Here is a 20,664-nt window from a genome sequence, read left to right as displayed (position 1 = left end):
GGTCTATTCATTATCAATACCCCCGCGCCCCCTGGTCCTCCGTTTCTCCCCCCCCCCCCCCCGACCCCTCCGTACGTCCCGCCCCCGTCCATCGCTCCCCTCGCTCCCCCCCCCTCCCAATGTGCTCCCCTCTCTTTCCCTCCCCCACCTCCGCTCTCCATGATATGTGATGAGCATGCTGCTGAGCAATGTTAACCTTGTTTTGAGTTCCAGCCTCTCTTGCTGTCTCTGTACAGGCCCTGTTGGAGATGGTTCTCGGTGTGAGAGTGGTAATCACTGGCGATGGCTTCGTCCCTGGTGAGCGCAGTGTGATCATCATGAACCATCGCACACGCCTGGACTGGATGTACTTGTGGAACTGCCTGCTGCGATACAGCTACCTCAGAATGGAAAAGATTTGTCTCAAGTCATCTCTTAAATCCATCCCAGGCTTTGGTTAGTGCCCCTGACTGCTGACCTCTGACCCAATCTAGGGTGTCGGTTCCAATTAACTGTGGGATGTGCTGGACGGACTGATAACGTTGGCTCGTGGACAGTTGGCCTTATTTAGATTGTCGGACTGTTTGATGGGGACAGTGTAGAGGGAGCTTCACTCTCTATCTAACCCTGTTTTTTTCTTTTTACCCCTTTTTTTTAATATAAGGTGGCCTTTATACCCCAGGCCGCTTTTATATATTTTATGTCGAGGTGGTCTTTATTTCTCAGGCCCCCTTTATATACATATTTTTTCAATAACTTTATTAAAAACAGATAAATAAACCAAAAATTCAAATTAAAATGCCATTCTCGGCGTCGACGATGCACTCCAGTCCCTGCGGTGCCCACCAGTCGTGGAAGGCCTCAAGCGTACCAGCGGACACCGCATGCTCCTTCTCCAGGGACACCCGGGCGTGAACGTAACCGCGGAAGAGGGGCAGGCAATCGGGGAGGACGGACCCCCCGACGGCCCGCAGCCTGGACCTGTGAATTGCCACCTTGGCCAGGCCGAGCAGCAGACCGACGAGGAGATCCTCCTCCCGGCTCATGACCCTCCACACTGGGTTGGCCGCCTGGACAGCCGAGGCGCTCTCCTCCGCTGGCGGGGGAGCGCCCTGACTGGAGACGACCATGTTCCAGACTCGGAATAGATCCCGGTAAAAGTCAGGCAACTCCCTCAGAGATGCGTGGCGAACGGAATCCGCTGGGAGCTGAATGTCGTCTTGAAGGCAGTGACACTGGCAGAAAAAATACGTCGCCAGCGCACACCATCTGGGAGGATGCTCGCCATACAGGTATCTCTTCAGGGTCCGAAGGCGGAGAGTCACAGCCTGGGTGCGGACGCACACCAGCGACTGGTAGGAAAGCACTCGGAGCAGTCCTGTCCAGCGCCCCAGCCGAGTGGTGACTTTCGCCTCCAACTCCTGCCAGTTTGCCGGCCAGGCTTCCTCAGCGGGGCTAAAGTGAACTCCCAGATCGAGGAGGTGTGTGGTGCTCCACGCAAAAAGCATCAACTCCTCCGTCAGGGAGTCCACCCATCACTGACCCACCAGGAGACCGGAACATTTCTACCAATTGATCCTCGCGGAGGACGCAGTAGAAAAGGTCTGCTGGCAGTCGCGCATCCTCCGCAAGTCAACAGGATCTGTGACCGTGAGGAACACGTCATCAGCGTAAGCCAAGAGGACGACCCGCATGGCCGGCTCGCGCAGAGCCAATCCCGTCCACCTCCTGCGAAGCAGGCACAGGAAAGGCTCCACGCAGATGGTATACAATTGGCCAGACATGACGCACTCCTCTCCCAAAGCGAAGGGGTGCCGTCAAGGACCCGTTACCCTTGACTAGACACTCTGTGGCAGCGTATAAAAGTCGGACCCGGGTCACAAAATGCGGCCCAAGTTCGAAAGGGCGCAGAGTCCCGAAAAGGTATTCGTGATCCACCCTGTCGAACGCCTTCTCCTGATCGAGGGAGAGAAAGGCGACCGACTGACCAGTCCTCTGGGAAAGATGGATCAGGTCCCGGACCAGGTGGATGTTGTCCTGGATGGACCGGCCCGGGACCGTGTAGGAATGGTCGGGGTGGATCATGTGGGCCAGCACGGAGCCCAGGCGGGTAGACAGAGCCCGGGCAAAAATCTTATAATCCGTGCTGAGGAGGGAGACCGGATGCCAGTTTTTAAGCAGGCGGATATCGACCCTCTTCGGCAGCAGGACGATGACCGCCCCGCGCCACGAGAGGGGCATCTCCCCAGTCGCCAGGCTTTCCCCCAGGACCCGCGCATAATTGTCCCCCAGGACGTCCCAGAATGCCCTGAGGAACTCCACGGTCTGGCCCGGGCATTTGCCTCTCCGAGAGCTGGTGGAGGGCGCCGGTCAGCTCCGCCAACGTGAGCGGAGCCTCCAATCCTACGGCGCCCTCCGGGCTGACCTACGGCAGGACCTCCCACAGGTGGATGAGGGTAAAGCAGTGGATGTGGTGTATATGGATTTCAGTAAGGCGTTTGATAAGGTTCCCCACGGTAGGCTATTGCAGAAAATACAGAAGTATGGGGTTGAAGGTGATTTAGAGCTTTGGATCAGAAATTGGCTAGCTGAAAGAAGACAGAGGGTGGTGGTTGATGGCAAATGTTCATCCTGGAGTTTAGTTACTAGTGGTGTACCGCAAGGATCTGTTTTGGGGCCACTGCTGTTTGTCATTTTTATAAATGACCTGGAAGAGGGTGTAGAAGGCTGGGTTAGTAAATTTGCGGATGACACTAAGGTCGGTGGAGTTGTGGATAGTGCCGAAGGATGTTGTAGGGTACAGAGGGACATAGACAGGCTGCAGAGCTGGGCTGAGAGATGGCAAATGGAGTTTAATGCGGAAAAGTGTGAGGTGATTCACTTTGGAAGGAGTAACAGGAATGCAGAGTACTGGGCTAATGGGAAGATTCTTGGTAGTGTAGATGAGCAGAGAGATCTTGGTGTCCAGGTACATAAATCCCTGAAAGTTGCTACCCAGGTTAATAGGGCTGTTAAGAAGGCATATGGTGTGTTAGCTTTTATTAGTAGGGGGATCGAGTTTCGGAGCCACGAGGTCATGCTGCAGCTGTACAAAACTCTGGTGAGACCGCACCTGGAGTATTGCGTGCAGTTCTGGTCACCGCATTATAGGAAGGATGTGGAAGCTTTGGAAAGGGTGCAGAGGAGATTTACTAGGATGTTGCCTGGTATGGAGGGAAGGTCTTACGAGGAAAGGCTGAGGGACTTGAGGTTGTTTTCGTTGGAGAGAAGGAGGAGGAGAGGTGACTTAATAGAGACATATAAGATAATCAGAGGGTTAGATAGGGTGGATAGTGAGAGTCTTTTTCCTCGTATGGTGATGGGAAACACGAGGGGACATAGCTTTAAATTGAGGGGTGATAGATATAGGACAGATGTCAGAGGTAGTTTCTTTACTCAGAGAGTAGTAAGGGCGTGGAACGCCCTGCCTGCAGCAGTAGTAGACTCGCCAACTTTAAGGGCATTTAAGTGGTCATTGGATAGACATATGGATGAAAATGGAATAGTGTAGGTCAGATGGTTTCACAGGTCGGCGCAACATCGAGGGCCGAAGGGCCTGTACTGCGCTGTAATATTCTAATTCTAATTCTAATTCTAAAACTCTGCGCGCATCCTCGCTGGACGGATCCAGAGAGAATAACGCACTGTAATAAGTCCGGACCAGGAGGCCCATTCCCTCCGGATCCGTGATGAGGATCCATCGTCGGCCAGCAACTTGACGAGCTGCTTACGGACTCCCCGCCATTTTTCCCGGGAGTAGAAGAAGGGTGAGGCGCGGTCCAAATCTTCCAGGATCTGGATCCGCGACCTCACGTACGCGCCTCGGGACCCTATGAGCTGCAGGTCCCTCAGCGCACCCTTCTTCTCTTTGTACGCCTGCCACAGGGCCGGGTCCACGACGGCATGACCGAGGCGGGACTCCAAGTCGAGCACCTCCCTCTCTCGGCACCCGATCTCGGCTTCCCGCCTCTTGGTCGACCCCTTCGCGTACTCCTGACAGAAGACGCGGATGTGAGTCTTGCCCACATCCCACCATAGCCTCAAGGAGGGGAAGCCCCCCTGCTTCCTTCTCCAGTCGGCCCAGAATCGACAGAACGAGTCCCGAAATCGCACGTCCTCCAGCAGCCGGTTGTTAAAGTGCCAGTACGCGGACCCCGCCCGCGTGCGGAGCGGAGTGAACTCTACCCACACCAGGCGGTGGTCCGAGCACGGCACCAGCCGCATGGAGGCCGCCGAAATGCGGGAGACGTACGCCTGCGAAATGTAGAGGCGGTCGATTCGCGACCCCCCCCTCCTCCAGACCTCCACGTGAAGGCGCTGGAGTCGGGATGGAGATTCCGCCAGACGTCCACCAAGTTAAGGGAGCTGAACAGTCCCCTCAACTTCTCCACCGACGCTTGGCCGCGCTGGGGTCTGGAACGATCCCCCACCTCGAGGGTGCAGTTAAATTCCCTCCCCGAGGATGATGCACTCGCCGCTATCGATGGAGCTCAAGAGAGCGGCCACTTCTTCAAAGAAGCGCGCTTGCAACGCACCGGGCCTGGGCGCGTACACGTTCACAAAGTGGAGCGGCACGCTACCCAGGCGAACGGCGAGGTGGAGCAAGCGGCCCGGCACTAGCTCCTTGACCCCCAAGATCTCCGGCTGAAAAGTCGGGGCCAACAAGATAGCCACCCCACTAGAAATAGGGGTGAGGTGACTCATGTAGACCCCACCCTGCCACTCCAGGAGCCAGGTGGCTTTGTCTCCCGGAACGGTGTGGGTTTCCTACAGAAAGCTCACCGCGTATCTCCCTTCCCTGAGGACTGAGAGATTGTGAAATCTGTGGTGAGCCCCTCTGCTGCCGTTGATGTTGAGGCTGGCTATGGTTATCTTCATGTCAAAGGTATTTAAAACCTGTCACCAACACCTCACTGTGAGGAGGGAGTGGAAGTGCACCTGGCCCTCCACTCCACCAGCAACCCATTGAGGAACACATTAAAACGGTGCCTCTCAACCATTTTCACGCCCGTGCGCTTGCCCGCTTTCTTAAGGGCGGCACGGACGGACTGGATGATCAGCGCCAGATTCGACCAACGGCTGAGGGCCAGCTGAACTTTATTGCGGCAACCTCTGCAAGCCGCGAGGAAATCCCGGAGGAATTTCAGGAGGAATCAGTCTCTTTGCCGGTGATAATTCAGGCAATCCTTTTGCTGGTTTTCCAGTTGGTGGTGGGAGGGGGTGCGATGTCTTCACCTGGGACAGCTGTAGCTGCCCAGACACACACTGCTTCCGATGTGCTTTACACAGTTAAGAGAAAGTCTCTTCACCTGGGCAGCTCCAGCTATCCCAGGCTCAGTTGTTGGGGTGGGGAGGGAGCTCCTATTCAATGCTGTTAAACACAGGAGCTCCCTGTTCAAACGAACAGCCCCACCCAAAGTCTTCCGGTCTCTTCCTTTCTCCCTCCCCACAACAATCAATGAAAAGGCTACAAAACCCAAACTCACAAGAGCTGACAGTTCTTCTAGTTTCCTGCTTTCTTCTTACAAAAAGACAGATGGAAATCCTTAGTCTCTGTCTCAGTCTCTCCCTCTTGCAGCAGTCACACAGCTTCCAGTCTCTGCACAGAGCCACAGTCAACTGAACCTTGTTAACCACTCAGGACCTCCAATCAAACAGCAGCCAACCCCAGTTTTTTTTTTATCTAACCCCCGTTTTTTTTTGAGGGAGCTTTACTCTGTATCTAACCCCTGTTTTTTTTTGTTTGATGGGGACAGTGTAGAGGGAGTTTTACTCTGTATCTAACCTCCGTGCTGTACCTGTCCTGGGAGTGAAAGATGGGGACAGTGTAGATGGAGCTTTACTCTGTATCTAACCTCCGTGCTGTACCTGTCCTGGGAGTGTTTGATGGGGACAGTGTAGAGGGAGCTTTACTCTGTATCTAACCCTGTGCTGTACCTGTCCTGGGAGTGTTTGATGGGGACAGTGTAGAGGGAGCTTTACTCTGTATCTAACCCCCGTACTGTACCTGTCCTGGGAGTGTTTGATGGGGACAGTGTAGAGGGAGCTTTACTCTGTATCTAACCTCCGTGCTGTACCTGTCCTGGGAGTGTTTGATGGGGACAGTGTAGATGGAGCTTTACTCTGTATCTAACCTCCGTGCTGTACCTGTCCTGGGAGTGTTTGATGGGGACAGTGTAGATGGAGCTTTACTCTATATCTAACCTCCGTGCTGTACCTGTCCTGGGAGTGTTTGATGGGGACAGTGTAGATGGAGCTTTACTCTATATCTAACCTCCGTGCTGTACCTGTCCTGGGAGTGTTTGATGGGGACAAATGACCTCCTCCTCTACCGTAAGGATTGAAGCTTTGCTGCAGTGAAGGGTAGGCACAGAGCCAATGGGCCGAACAGCCTCCTGTGTTTCACCCTTGTATGGGTTTACAGATGAATCAGTCTGGGCTGCTGGATGTGATCACTGAGCAATCACTATATCTGCAATGAGTTGATGCTGACATGTTGTTCGGCTCAGCTGTGATGCTCCCCATTGTGCAATAGCCCATAGACTCCCGTTCCAACCATGAAGAACGGCCTCTTGGAGGAGGGTGACAGTGCCCTGGATGCCTACAGGAGGTGGGTAGAGAGCTGCTGAAAGCTCTCGAGTAAGGTCCTGAAATGCGCTCTGTTTAATTGCAAGGAGAGGGATAGCTGGCCATTGACTACCTGCATCAGCTGTGAAGGCAGACTGCGGTCTGGTGAGGTGACCCTTCACCTCCGCCATCCCAGGCCTGCTCGTCTCTGACTCTCAGTTTCTCTGTGCAGACCACACGGAGCTGCAGGAAGATGTCGGCCCGACTCACTACCAGACTCCTCGCTTTTGACTTCAGCGGTTTCTCGCCTCTTGTCAATTTGCTGGAAATCCTCCGACCACTCAGTCACATCTCAAAGGTTGCAGCTCATGCAACAGGAAGTGCTCAGTTTACTTCTCGCTCTGGTTAGAGCCTTGTTCCCAAATGTCATATCTGCACACACTCTCTTCAACTTCCCCTCAACTCTCTGCCCTACATAATTCTATAGATTTATTAGTTTGTGTTTAACCAGAGGGGAGGCTCAGCACGGGTTAGATACAGAGTAAAGCTCCCTCTACTCCTTGACCCGGTCCCCAGCAGCTCCATCTCAGCCCACTTTACCAAGCCCCTATATCCCTCCACTCACTCTGCTTTGCTTCTCTTTCAGGCTGGGCTATGCAGGTGGCTGCATTTATCTTTGTTCGAAGGAAATGGGAAGAGGACCAGGAGAACCTCAGTCTCATGTTGGATTATTTATGTGACATCAAGCAGCCTCTGCAGCTTCTTATGTTCCCTGAAGGCACAGACTTTACAGGTGTGTGTCCAGCCTGTCCTTTAACCCTCTCAAACCCTCCTTCCTTCACCAAATGCTCATTCAGATCTTCCAGCCTCCCTTGTTTACATTTAATTACTTATTCGAAGCTTGAGAAGAAGCTTTTTCCCAGAGTGGGGGATTCAATTACAAGGGGACACGAGTTCAAAGTGAAAGGGGAAAAGTTTAGGGGGGATATGCGTGGAAAGTTCTTTACGCAGAGGGTAGTGGGTGCCTGGAATGCGTTACCAGCGGAGGTGGTAGACGCGGGCACGATAGCGTCTTTTAAGATGTATCTAGACAGATACATGAATGAGCAGGAAGTAAAGAGATACAGACCCTCAGAAAATAGGCGACATGTTTAGATAGAGGATCTGGATCGGCGCAGGCTTGGAGGGCCGAAGGGCCTGTTCCTGTGCTGTAATTTTCTTTGTTCTTTGTTCTCTTTGTTCTTACGACTCCCACCCAAGTTCCAAGTGCTGACTGATCTACCTGCTCACATCATTAACATCTATTCAGGCAAATACTTTCAGCTGATTAACAGTTAACTGCATAAAAAGACAGTTAACTCTGGAGTCATAGTCATAGAGAGATACAGCACTGAAACAGGCCCTTCGGCCCACCAAGTCTGTGCCAACCGTCAACCACCCATTTATACTAATCCTACATTAATCCCATTTCCCCACCATCTCTCAATTCTCCTCCCTATACTAGGGGCAATTTATAATGGCCAATTTACCTATCAACCTGCAAGTCTTTGGCTGTGGGAGGAAACCGGAGCACCCGGAGGAAACCCGAGCACCCGGAGGAAACCCACACAGACACAGGGAGAACTTGCAAACTCCACACAGGCAGTACCCAGAACCGAACCCGGGTCGCTGGAGCTGTGAGGCTGCGATGCTAACCACTGTGCCGCCCGGAGCTTAACTAACTTCAAGTTTCTGTTTCACCTTTTAAAGCTCTAAGTCAAATTCTAAATGTTAAAAAAAAATTTAGCTTAAGAAATACTTTACAAAGAATTGCCGCATCAAATTCTTAACTCACGCAATCTGTTCACGCTGCATTCAGTTCCCCACTTGTCAGTTTAACCTTGGTGGTGGGAAAGCCTTTAGCAACTATAACATGGGACAACATTAACAGTCACATGGACACTTATGAATTAAGCAAAGCCAATATAGATCTGTTAAAGAGGGAGATGGTGGCACAGTGGCAGTGTGAATAACTAGTAATTCAGAGGCTCAGGCTAATGTCCACAGAATTTAAGTTCAATAAATGAATTTTTTAAAAAATCTGCAATTGAAAGCTAGTCTCAGTAATGGTGTCATGAAACTATCGATAGTTGGATATAAGTATATAATTGCTCACAAAAGGGTGGCAGGTCAGAAGCTTGGACAGAATATTACAAGACAGCAAAGAAGGATTAAAAGATTAATAAGGAGGGAAAAATTAGAGTACGAGAGAAAGCTAGCTAGATATATAAAAACACCATAAGAATTGCTATAGATATTTAAATAGGAAAAGAGTTAACAAAGTGAGCATTGGTCCTATAGAAAGTGAGTCTGGGGAATTAATAATGGATAATAAGGAGATGGCAGATGAATTGAACAGATATTTTGCATCTGTCTTCACAATTGAGGATATAAGTAACATCCCAGTATTAACTGTAAGTCAGGAAATGGAAGGGAGGGAGGAACCGAAGAAAATTACAATCACCAGGGAAGTGGTGAACAAATTGTTGGAACTGCGGGCTGACAATCCCCGGGTCCTGATGGACTTCATCCTAGGGTGTTAAAAGAAGTGGCTAGTGAGATAGTTGATGTGTTAGTTTTAATTTTCCAAAATTCATTAGATTGGAAAATAGCGAATGTAAATCCTTTATTCAAAAGGGGAGGGAGACAGAAAGCAGGAAACTACAGGCCAGTTAGCTTAACATCTGTCTTAGGGAAAATTTTAGAAACTATTATTAAAGATATTATAGCAGGGCAGTTTGAAAAATTCAAGGTAATCAGGCAGAGTCAATATGGTTTTGTGAAAGGGAAATCAATTTATTGGAGTTCTTTGAAGAAGTTACGTGCTGTATATAAAGGGGAACTGGTGGATGGACCGTATTTAGATTTCCAGAAGGTATTTGATAAGTTGCCACATCAAAGGTTATTGCAGAAAATAAAATCTCATGGTGTAGGGGTTAACATTTTGGCACGGATAGAAGATTGGCTAGCTAACACGAAACAGAGAGTCGGCATAAATGGGTCATTTTCTGGTTGGCAAGATGTAACAAGTGGTGTACCACAGGGATCTGTGCTGGGGCCTCAACTTTTTACAATTCATATAAATCACTTAGATGAAGGGACCGAAGGTATGGTTGGTAAATTTACTGATGACACAAAGATAGGTAGGAAAGTAAGTTGTGAAGAGGACATAAGGGGGCTACAAAGGGATATAGATAGGTTAAGTGAGTGGGCAAAGATCTGACAAATGGAGTATAATGTGGGAAAGTGGGAAATTGTCCATTTCAGCAGGAAGAATAAAAAAGAAGCATATTATCTAAATGGTGAGAGATTGCAGAGCTCTGAGATGCAGAGGGATCTGGGTGTCCGAGTGCATGAATCGCAAAAGGTTAGTATGCAGGTACAGCATGTAATTAGGAAAGTTAATCAAATGTTATCATTTAAAACGGGAGGTAGAGAGAAAACAGGGAATTATAGACCAGTCAGCCTGACGTCGGTAGTGGGGAAAATTCTAGAGTCCATTATCAAAGATTTTATGGCAGAGCACCTGGAGAACAGTGGTAGAATCGGACAGAGTCAGCATGGATTTACAAAAGGGAAATCATGCTTGACAAATCTACTAGAATTCTTCGAGGATGTAACTAGTAGAGTTGATGATGGGGAGCCAGTGGATGTGGTTTATTTGGACTTTCAGAAGGCTTTCAACAAAGTCCCACATAAGAGATTAAAATTAAAGCGCGTGGGATTGGGGGTAGTATATTGCGATGGATAGAAAATTGGTTGGCAGACAGGAAACAAAGAGTAGGAATAAACGGGTCTTTTTCCAAATGGCAGGCAGTGACTAGTGGGGTACCACAGGGATTGGTGCTAGGACCCCAGCTATTCACAATATATATTAATGATTTAGATGAGGGAACTAAATGTAATATCTCTAAATTTGCAGATGACACAAAACTGGGTGGGAGGGTGAGTTGTGAGGAGGATGCAGAGAGGCTTCAGGGTGATTTGGACAAGTTGACTGAGTGGGCAAATGCATGGCAGATGCAGTATAATGTGGATAAATGTGAGGTTATCCACTTTGGTAGCAAAAACAGGAAGGCAAATTATCTGAACGGCTATAAACTGAGAGAGGGGAATATGCAGCGAGACCTGGGTGTTCTCGTACACCAGTCGCTGAAGGTAAGCATGCAGGTGCAACAGACGGTAAAAAGGGCAAATGGTATGTTGGCCTTCATAGCAAGAGGATTCGAGTACAGGAGCAGGGATGTCTTGCTGCAATTATACAGGACCTTGGTGAGGCCACATCTGGAATATTGTGTACAGTTTTGGTCTCCTTATCTGAGGAAGGATGTTCTTGCTATAGAGGGAGTGCAGCAAAAGTTTACCAGACTGATTCCTGGGATGGTGGGACTGATGTATGAGGAGAGATTGAGTCGGTTAGGATTATATTCGCTGGAGTTCAGCAGAGTGAGGGGGGATCTCATAGAAACCTATAAAATTCTAACAGGACTTGACAGGGTAGATGCAGGAAGGATGTTCCCGATGGTGGGGGATTCCAGAACCAGGGGTCATAGTCTAAGGATACGGGGTAAACCTTTCAGGACTGAGATGAGGAGAAATTTCACCCAGAGAGTGGTGAACCTGTGGAATTCACTACCACAGAAAGCATTTGAGGCCCTACCTGTCTGGCCGACAGGTCACTCCAGGCCCACAGCAAATGTGGTTGATTCCTAACTGCCCAATGAAATGGCCTAACAAACCACTCAGTTATCAAGGGAAATTAGGGATGGACAATAAATGCTGGCCTTGCCAACGATGCTCACATCCCATGAAAGAATTTTTAAAAAAGTACGGAATTAACTTGGTGGAGCTCTTTGAGGTATCAGAGAGGGTTGATGAGGAGAATGTGGTTGATGTGGTTGATGGACTTTCAAAAGCCGTTTGATAAGATGCCACAGAAGTATGGTCAGCAAAGTAAAAGCCCATGGAATATCGACAGGACACAGAGTAGTGGTGAATAGTTGGTTGTTAGACTGGAGGAGGGTAAATAGTGCAGTTCCCCAGGGTCAGTACGGGGACCACTGCTTTTCCTGATATATCAGAGAGAGTCAGTGTGTGTGGAACTGTACCCCAGTGAGAGTCAGTGTGTGTGGAACTGTCACCCAGTGAGAGTCAGTGTGTGTGGAACTGTCACCCAGTGAGAGTCAGTGTGTGTGGAACTGTCACCCAGTGAGAGTCAGTGTGTGTGGAACTGTCACCCAGTGAGAGTCAGTGTGTGTGGAACTGTCACCCAGTGAGAGTCAGTGTGTGTGGAACTGTCACCCAGTGAGAGTCAGTGTGTGTGGAACTGTCACCCAGTGAGAGTCAGTGTGTGTGGAACTGTCACCCAGTGAGAGTCAGTGTGTGTGGAACTGTCACCCAGTGAGAGTCAGTGTGTGTGGAACTGTACCCCAATGAGAGTCAGTGTGTGTGGAACTGTACCCCAGTGAGAGTCAGTGTGTGTGGAACTGTACTCCAGTAAGAGCCAGTGTGTGTGGAACTGTCACCCAGTGAGAGTCAGCGTGTGTGGAACTGTCACCCAGTGAGAGTCAGCGTGTGTGGAACTGTCACCCAGTGAGAGTCAGCGTGTGTGGAACTGTCACCCAGTGAGAGTCAGCGTGTGTGGAACTGTCACCCAGTGAGAGTCAGTGTGTGTGGAACTGTACTCCAGTAAGAGTCAGTGTGTGTGGAACTGTACCCCAGTGAGAGTCAGTGTGTGTGGAACTGTCACCCAGTGAGAGTCAGTGTGTGTGGAACTGTACTCCAGTGAGAGTCAGTGTGTGTGGAACTGTCACCCAGTGAGAGTCAGTGTGTGTGGAACTGTCACCCAGTGAGAGTCAGTGTGTGTGGAACTGTCACCCAGTGAGAGTCAGTGTGTGTGGAACTGCACCCCAGTGAGAGTCAGTGTGTGTGGAACTGTCACCCAGTGAGAGTCAGCGTGTGTGGAACTCTCACCCAGTGAGAGTCAGCGTGTGTGGAACTGTCACCCAGTGAGAGTCAGCGTGTGTGGAACTGTCACCCAGTGAGAGTCAGCGTGTGTGGAACTGTACTCCAGTAAGAGTCAGTGTGTGTGGAACTGTACCCCAGTGAGAGTCAGTGTGTGTGGAACTGTCACCCAGTGAGAGTCAGTGTGTGTGGAACTGTACTCCAGTGAGAGTCAGTGTGTGTGGAACTGTCACCCAGTGAGAGTCAGTGTGTGTGGAACTGTCACCCAGTGAGAGTCAGCGTGTGTGGAACTGTCACCCAGTGAGAGTCAGTGTGTGTGGAACTGTACCCCAGTGAGAGTCAGTGTGTGTGGAACTGTCACCCAGTGAGAGTCAGTGTGTGTGGAACTGTCACCCAGTGAGAGTCAGCGTGTGTGGAACTGTCACCCAGTGAGAGTCAGCGTGTGTGGAACTGTCACCCAGTGAGAGTCAGTGTGTGTGGAACTGTCACCCAGTGAGAGTCAGTGTGTGTGGAACTGTACCCCAGTGAGAGTCAGTGTGTGTGGTACTGTACCCCAGTGAGAGTCAGTGTGTGTGGAACTGTACTCCAGTAAGAGCCAGTGTGTGTGGAACTGTACCCCAGTGAGAGTCAGTGTGTGTGGAACTGTACCCCAGTGAGAGTCAGTGTGTGTGGAACTGTACCCCAGTGAGAGTCAGTGTGTGTGGAACTGTACCCCAGTGAGAGTCAGTGTGTGTGGAACTGTACCCCAGTGAGAGTCAGTGTGTGTGGAACTGTACCCCAGTGAGAGTCAGTGTGTGTGGAACTGTCACCCAGTGAGAGTCAGTGTGTGTGGAACTGTCACCCAGTGAGAGTCAGTGTGTGTGGAACTGTACCCCAGTGAGAGTCAGTGTGTGTGGAACTGTACCCCAGTGAGAGTCAGTGTGTGTGGAACTGTACCCCAGTGAGAGTCAGTGTGTGTGGAACTGTACCCCAGTGAGAGTCAGTGTGTGTGGAACTGTACCCCAATGAGAGTCAGTGTGTGTGGAACTGTCACCCAGTGAGAGTCAGTGTGTGTGGAACTGTACCCCAGTGAGAGTCAGTGTGTGTGGAACTGTACCCCAGTGAGAGTCAGTGTGTGTGGAACTGTCACCCAGTGAGAGTCAGTGTGTGTGGAACTGTACCCCAGTGAGAGTCAGTGTGTGTGGAACTGTACCCCAGTGAGAGTCAGTGTGTGTGGAACTGTACCCCAGTGAGAGTCAGTGTGTGTGGAACTGTCACCCAGTGAGAGTCAGTGTGTGTGGAACTGTCACCCAGTGAGAGTCAGTGTGTGTGGAACTGTCACCCAGTGAGAGTCAGTGTGTGTGGAACTGTCCCCCAGTGAGAGTCAGTGTGTGTGGAACTGTACCCCAGTGAGAGTCAGTGTGTGTGGAACTGTACCCCAGTGAGAGTCAGTGTGTGTGGAACTGTACCCCAGTGAGAGTCAGTGTGTGTGGAACTGTACCCCAGTGAGAGTCAGTGTGTGTGGAACTGTACCCCAGTGAGAGTCAGTGTGTGTGGAACTGTCACCCAGTGAGAGTCAGTGTGTGTGGAACTGTCACCCAGTGAGAGTCAGTGTGTGTGGAACTGTACCCCAGTGAGAGTCAGTGTGTGTGGAACTGTACCCCAGTGAGAGTCAGTGTGTGTGGAACTGTACCCCAGTGAGAGTCAGTGTGTGTGGAACTGTACCCCAGTGAGAGTCAGTGTGTGTGGAACTGTACCCCAGTGAGAGTCAGTGTGTGTGGAACTGTACCCCAGTGAGAGTCAGTGTGTGTGGAACTGTACCCCAGTGAGAGTCAGTATGTGTGGAACTGTACCCCAGTGAGAGTCAGTATGTGTGGAACTGTACCCCAGTGAGAGTCAGTGTGTGTGGAACTGTACCCCAGTGAGAGTCAGTGTGTGTGGAACTGTACCCCAGTGAGAGTCAGTGTGTGTGGAACTGTCACCCAGTGAGAGTCAGTGTGTGTGGAACTGTCACCCAGTGAGAGTCAGTGTGTGTGGAACTGTCACCCAGTGAGAGTCAGTGTGTGTGGAACTGTCACCCAGTGAGAGTCAGTGTGTGTGGAACTGTCACCCAGTGAGAGTCAGTGTGTGTGGAACTGTCACCCAGTGAGAGTCAGTGTGTGTGGAAACTGTCACCCAGTGAGAGTCAGTGTGTGTGGAACTGTCACCCAGTGAGAGTCAGTGTGTGTGGAACTGTCACCCAGTGAGAGTCAGTGTGTGTGAACTGTCACCCAGTGAGAGTCAGTGTGTGTGGAACTGTCACCCAGTGAGAGTCAGTGTGTGTGGAACTGTACCCCAGTGAGAGTCAGTGTGTGTGGAAACATACACCAGTGAGAGTCAGTGTGTGTGGAACCGTACCCCAGTGAGAGTCAGTGTGTGTGGAACCGTACCCCAGTGAGAGTCAGTGTGTGTGGAACCGTACCCCAGTGAGAGTCAGTGTGTGTGGAACCGTACCCCAGTGAGAGTCAGTGTGTGTGGAACCGTACCCCAGTGAGAGTCAGTGTGTGTGGAACCGTACCCCAGTGAGAGTCAGTGTGTGTGGAACCGTACCCCAGTGAGAGTCAGTGTGTGTGGAACTGTACCCCAGTGAGAGTCAGTGTGTGTGGAACTGTACCCCAGTGAGAGTCAGTGTGTGTGGAACTGTCCCCCAGTGAGAGTCAGTGTGTGTGGAACTGTACCCCAGTGAGAGTCAGTGTGTGTGGAACCCGTACCCCAGTGATAGTCAGTGTGTGTGGAATAGTCACCCAGTGAGAGTCAGTGTGTGTGGAACTGTACCCCAGTGAGAGTCAGTGTGTGTGGAACTGTACCCCAGTGAGAGTCAGTGTGTGTGGAACTGTACCCCAGTGAGAGTCAGTGTGTGTGGAACCGTACCCCAGTGAGAGTCAGTGTGTGTGGAACCGTACCCCAGTGAGAGTCAGTGTGTGTGGAACCGTACCCCAGTGAGAGTCAGTGTGTGTGGAACTGTACCCCAGTGAGAGTCAGTGTGTGTGGAACTGTACCCCAGTGAGAGTCAGTGTGTGTGGAACTGTACCCCAGTGAGAGTCAGTGTGTGTGGAACTGTCACCCAGTGAGAGTCAGTGTGTGTGGAACTGTACCCCAGTGAGAGTCAGTGTGTGTGGAACTGTACCCCAGTGAGAGTCAGTGTGTGTGGAACTGTACCCCAGTGAGAGTCAGTGTGTGTGGAACTGTCACCCAGTGAGAGTCAGTGTGTGTGGAACTGTACCCCAGTGAGAGTCAGTGTGTGTGGAACTGTACCCCAGTGAGAGTCAGTGTGTGTGGAACTGTCACCCAGTGAGAGTCAGTGTGTGTGGAACTGTACCCCAGTGAGAGTCAGTGTGTGTGGAACTGTCACCCAGTGAGAGTCAGTGTGTGTGGAACTGTCACCCAGTGAGAGTCAGTGTGTGTGGAACTGTCCCCCAGTGAGAGTCAGTGTGTGTGGAACTGTACCCCAGTGAGAGTCAGTGTGTGTGGAACTGTACCCCAGTGAGAGTCAGTGTGTGTGGAACTGTACCCCAGTGAGAGTCAGTGTGTGTGGAACTGTCACCCAGTGAGAGTCAGTGTGTGTGGAACTGTCACCCAGTGAGAGTCAGTGTGTGTGGAACTGTACCCCAGTGAGAGTCAGTGTGTGTGGAACTGTACCCCAGTGAGAGTCAGTGTGTGTGGAACTGTACCCCAGTGAGAGTCAGTGTGTGTGGAACTGCACCCCAGTGAGAGTCAGTGTGTGTGGAACTGTCACCCAGTGAGAGTCAGTGTATGTGGAACTGTACCCAGTGAGAGTCAGTGTGTGTGGAACTGTCACCCAGTGAGAGTCAGTGTGTGTGGAACCGTACCCCAGTGAGAGTCAGTGTGTGTGGAACCGTACCCCAGTGAGAGTCAGTGTGTGTGGAACCGTACCCCAGTGAGAGTCAGTGTGTGTGGAACCGTACCCCAGTGAGAGTCAGTGTGTGTGGAACCGTACCCCAGTGAGAGTCAGTGTGTGTGGAACTGTACCCCAGTGAGAGTCAGTGTGTGTGGAACTGTCACCCAGTGAGAGTCAGTTGTGTGGAACTGTCACCCAGTGAGAGTCAGTGTGTGTGGAACTGTCACCCAGTGAGAGTCAGTGTGTGTGGAACTGTCACCCAGTGAGAGTCAGTGTGTGTGGAACTGTCACCCAGTGAGAGTCAGTGTGTGTGGAACTGTCCCCCAGTGAGAGTCAGTGTGTGTGGAACTGTCACCCAGTGAGAGTCAGTGTGTGTGGAACTGTCACCCAGTGAGAGTCAGCGTGTGTGGAACCCGTACCCCAGTGAGAGTCAGTGTGTGTGGAACTGTCACCCAGTGAGAGTCGGTGTGTGTGGAACCCGTACCCCAGTGAGAGTCAGTGTGTGTGGAACCCGTACCCCAGTGAGAGTCAGTGTGTGTGGAACTGTACCCCAGTGAGAGTCAGTGTGTGTGGAACTGTCACCCAGTGAGAGTCGGTGTGTGTGGAACCCGTACCCCAGTGAGAGTCAGTGTGTGTGGAACCCGTACCCCAGTGAGAGTCAGTGTGTGTGGAACCCGTACCCCAGTGAGAGTCAGCGTGTGTGGAACTGTCACCCAGTGAGAGTCAGTGTGTGTGGAACTGTCCCCCAGTGAGAGTCAGTGTGTGTGGAACTGTACCCCAGTGAGAGTCAGTGTGTGTGGAACTGTCACCCAGTGAGAGTCAGCGTGTGTGGAACTGTCACCCAGTGAGAGTCAGCGTGTGTGGAACTGTCACCCAGTGAGAGTCAGCGTGTGTGGAACTGTCACCCAGTGAGAGTCAGCGTGTGTGGAACTGTCACCCAGTGAGAGTCAGCGTGTGTGGAACCCGTACCCCAGTGAAAATCAGCGTGTGTGGAACTGTACCCCAGTGAGAGTCAGTGTGTGTGGAACCCGTACCCCAGTGAGAGTCAGTATGTGTGGAACCCGTACCCCAGTGAGAGTCAGTGTGTGTGGAACCCGTACCCCAGTGAGAGTCAGTGTGTGTGGAACTGTACCCCAGTGAGAGTCAGTGTGTGTGGAACTGTCACCCAGTGAGAGTCAGTGTGTGTGGAACTGTACCCCAGTGAGAGTCAGTGTGTGTGGAACCCGTACCCCAGTGAGAGTCAGCGTGTGTGGAACTGTCACCCAGTGAGAGTCAGCGTGTGTGGAACTGTCACCCAGTGAGAGTCAGCGTGTGTGGAACTGTCACCCAGTGAGAGTCAGCGTGTGTGGAACTGTCACCCAGTGAGAGTCAGCGTGTGTGGAACCCGTACCCCAGTGAGAATCAGTGTGTGTGGAACTGTACCCCAGTGAGAATCAGTGTGTGTGGAACTGTACCCCAGTGAGAATCAGTGTGTGTGGAACTGTCACCCAGTGAGAGTCAGTGTGTGTGGAACTGTCACCCAGTGAGAGTCAGTGTGTGTGGAACTGTCACCCAGTGAGAGTCAGTGTGTGTGGAACTGTCACCCAGTGAGAGTCAGTGTGTGTGGAACTGTACCCCAGTGAGAGTCAGTGTGTGTGGAACTGTACCCCAGTGAGAGTCAGTGTGTGTGGAACTGTACCCCAGTGAGAATCAGTGTGTGTGGAACTGTACCCCAGTGAGAGTCAGTGTGTGTGGAACTGTCCCCCAGTGAGAGTCAGTGTGTGTGGAACTGTCCCCCAGTGAGAGTCAGTGTGTGTGGAACTGTCCCCCAGTGAGAGTCAGTGTGGGTGGAACTGTCACCCAGTGAGAGTCAGTGTGTGTGGAACTGTCACCCAGTGAGAGTCAGTGTGTGTGGAACTGTACCCCAGTGAGAGTCAGTGTGTGTGGAACTGTACCCCAGTGAGAATCAGTGTGTGTGGAACTGTACCCCAGTGAGAGTCAGTGTGTGTGGAACTGTCCCCCAGTGAGAGTCAGTGTGTGTGGAACTGTCCCCCAGTGAGAGTCAGTGTGTGTGGAACTGTCCCCCAGTGAGAGTCAGTGTGTGTGGAACTGTCCCCCAGTGAGAGTCAGTGTGTGTGGAACTGTCCCCCAGTGAGAGTCAGTGTGTGTGGAACTGTCACCCAGTGAGAGTCAGTGTGTGTGGAACTGTCACCCAGTGAGAGTCAGTGTGTGTGGAACTGTACCCCAGTGAGAGTCAGTGTGTGTGGAACTGTACCCCAGTGAGAGTCAGTGTGTGTGGAACTGTACCCCAGTGAGAGTCAGTGTTTGTGGAACTGTACCCCAGTGAGAGTCAGTGTGTGTGGAACTGTCACCCAGTGAGAGTCAGTGTGTGTGGAACTGTACCCCAGTGAGAGTCAGTGTGTGTGGAACCCGTACCCCAGTGAGAGTCAGTGTGTGTGGAACTGTCACCCAGTGAGAGTCAGTGTGTGTAGAACTGTCCTCCAGTGAGAGTCAGTGTGTGTGGAACTGTCCTCCAGTGAGAGTCAGTGTGTGTGGAACTGTACCCCAGTGAGAGTCAGTGTGTGTGGAACCCGTACCCCAGTGAGAGTCAGTGTGTGTGGAACCCGTACCCCAGTGAGAGTCAGTGTGTGTGGAAGCATACCCCAGTGAGAGTCAGTGTGTGTGGAACTGTACCCCAGTGAGAGTCAGTGTGTGTGGAACTGTCACCCAGTGAGAGTCAGCGTGTGTGGAACTGTCACCCAGTGAGAGTCAGCGTGTGTGGAACTGTCACCCAGTGAGAGTCAGCGTGTGTGGAACTGTCACCCAGTGAGAGTCAGCGTGTGTGGAACTGTCACCCAGTGAGAGTCAGCGTGTGTGGAACTGTCACCCAGTGAGAGTCAGCGTGTGTGGAACTGTCACCCAGTGAGAGTCAGCGTGTGTGGAACTGTCACCCAGTGAGAGTCAGCGTGTGTGGAACTGTCACCCAGTGAGAGTCAGCGTGTGTGGAACTGTCACCCAGTGAGAGTCAGCGTGTGTGGAACTGTCACCCAGTGAGAGTCAGCGTGTGTGGAACCCGTACCCCAGTGAGAGTCAGTGTGTGTGGAACTGTCACCCAGTGAGAGTCAGTGTGTGTGGAACTGTCACCCAGTGAGAGTCAGCGTGTGTGGAACTGTCACCCAGTGAGAGTCAGCGTGTGTGGAACCCGTACCCCAGTGAGAGTCAGTGTGTGTGGAACTGTCACCCAGTGAGAGTCAGTGTGTGTGGAACTGTCACCCAGTGAGAGTCAGCGTGTGTGGAACTGTCACCCAGTGAGAGTCAGCGTGTGTGGAACCCGTACCCCAGTGAGAGTCAGCGTGTGTGGAACTGTCACCCAGTGAGAGTCAGCGTGTGTGGAACCCGTACCCCAGTGAGAGTCAGTGTGTGTGGAACTGTCACCCAGTGAGAGTCAGTGTGTGTGGAACTGTCACCCAGTGAGAGTCAGTGTGTGTGGAACCCGTACCCCAGTGAGAGTCAGTGTGTGTGGAACCCGTACCCCAGTGAGAGTCAGTGTGTGTGGAACCCGTACCCCAGTGAGAGTCAGTGTGTGTGGAACCCGTACCCCAGTGAGAGTCAGTGTGTGTGGAACCCGTACCCCAGTGAGAGTCAGTGTGTGTGGAACCCGTACCCCAGTGAGAGTCAGTGTGTGTGGAACCCGTACCCCAGTGAGAGTCAGTGTGTGTGGAACCGTACCCCAGTGAGAGTCAGCGTGTGTGGAACCGTCACCCAGTGAGAGTCAGCGTGTGTGGAACCGTCACCCAGTGAGAGTCAGCGTGTGTGGAACCGTCACCCAGTGAGAGTCAGCGTGTGTGGAACTGTCACCCAGTGAGAGTCAGCGTGTGTGGAACTGTCACCCAGTGAGAGTCAGCGTGTGTGGAACAGTCACCCAGTGAGAGTCAGCGTGTGTGGAACAGTCACCCAGTGAGAGTCAGTTTGTGTGGAACCCGTACCCCAGTGAGAATCAGTGTGTGTGGAACTGTACCCCAGTGAGAGTCAGTGTGTGTGGAACTGTCACCCAGTGAGAGTCAGTGTGTGTGGAACCCGTACCCCAGTGAGAATCAGCGTGTGTGGAACTGTCACCCAGTGAGAGTCAGCGTGTGTGGAACTGTCACCCAGTGAGAGTCAGTGTGTGTGGAACCCGTACCCCAGTGAGAATCAGTGTGTGTGGAACTGTACCCCAGTGA

The 20,664-nt window shown here is 51.7% G+C and overlaps 1 protein-coding gene across 1 annotated transcript in view; it reads left to right on the top strand.

The window, feature by feature from the left end:
- The window catches only part of LOC137359604 (lysocardiolipin acyltransferase 1-like), a 134,437-nt gene that overhangs the window by 64,289 nt on the left and 49,484 nt on the right, over positions 1-20,664 (top strand). Inside the window, exons 2-3 of the mRNA XM_068025433.1 lie at positions 237-435; positions 7,232-7,378. Coding sequence (XP_067881534.1) covers positions 237-435; positions 7,232-7,378 — 346 coding nt within the window. The remainder of the gene's footprint in view (positions 1-236; positions 436-7,231; positions 7,379-20,664) is intronic.

Source organism: Heterodontus francisci, unplaced genomic scaffold, assembly GCF_036365525.1.
Source record: "Heterodontus francisci isolate sHetFra1 unplaced genomic scaffold, sHetFra1.hap1 HAP1_SCAFFOLD_461, whole genome shotgun sequence".
Lineage (NCBI taxonomy): Eukaryota > Metazoa > Chordata > Chondrichthyes > Heterodontiformes > Heterodontidae > Heterodontus > Heterodontus francisci.
The sequence above is the reverse complement of the archived record's forward strand: the minus strand, read 5'-3'. Positions and strand labels throughout refer to the sequence as shown.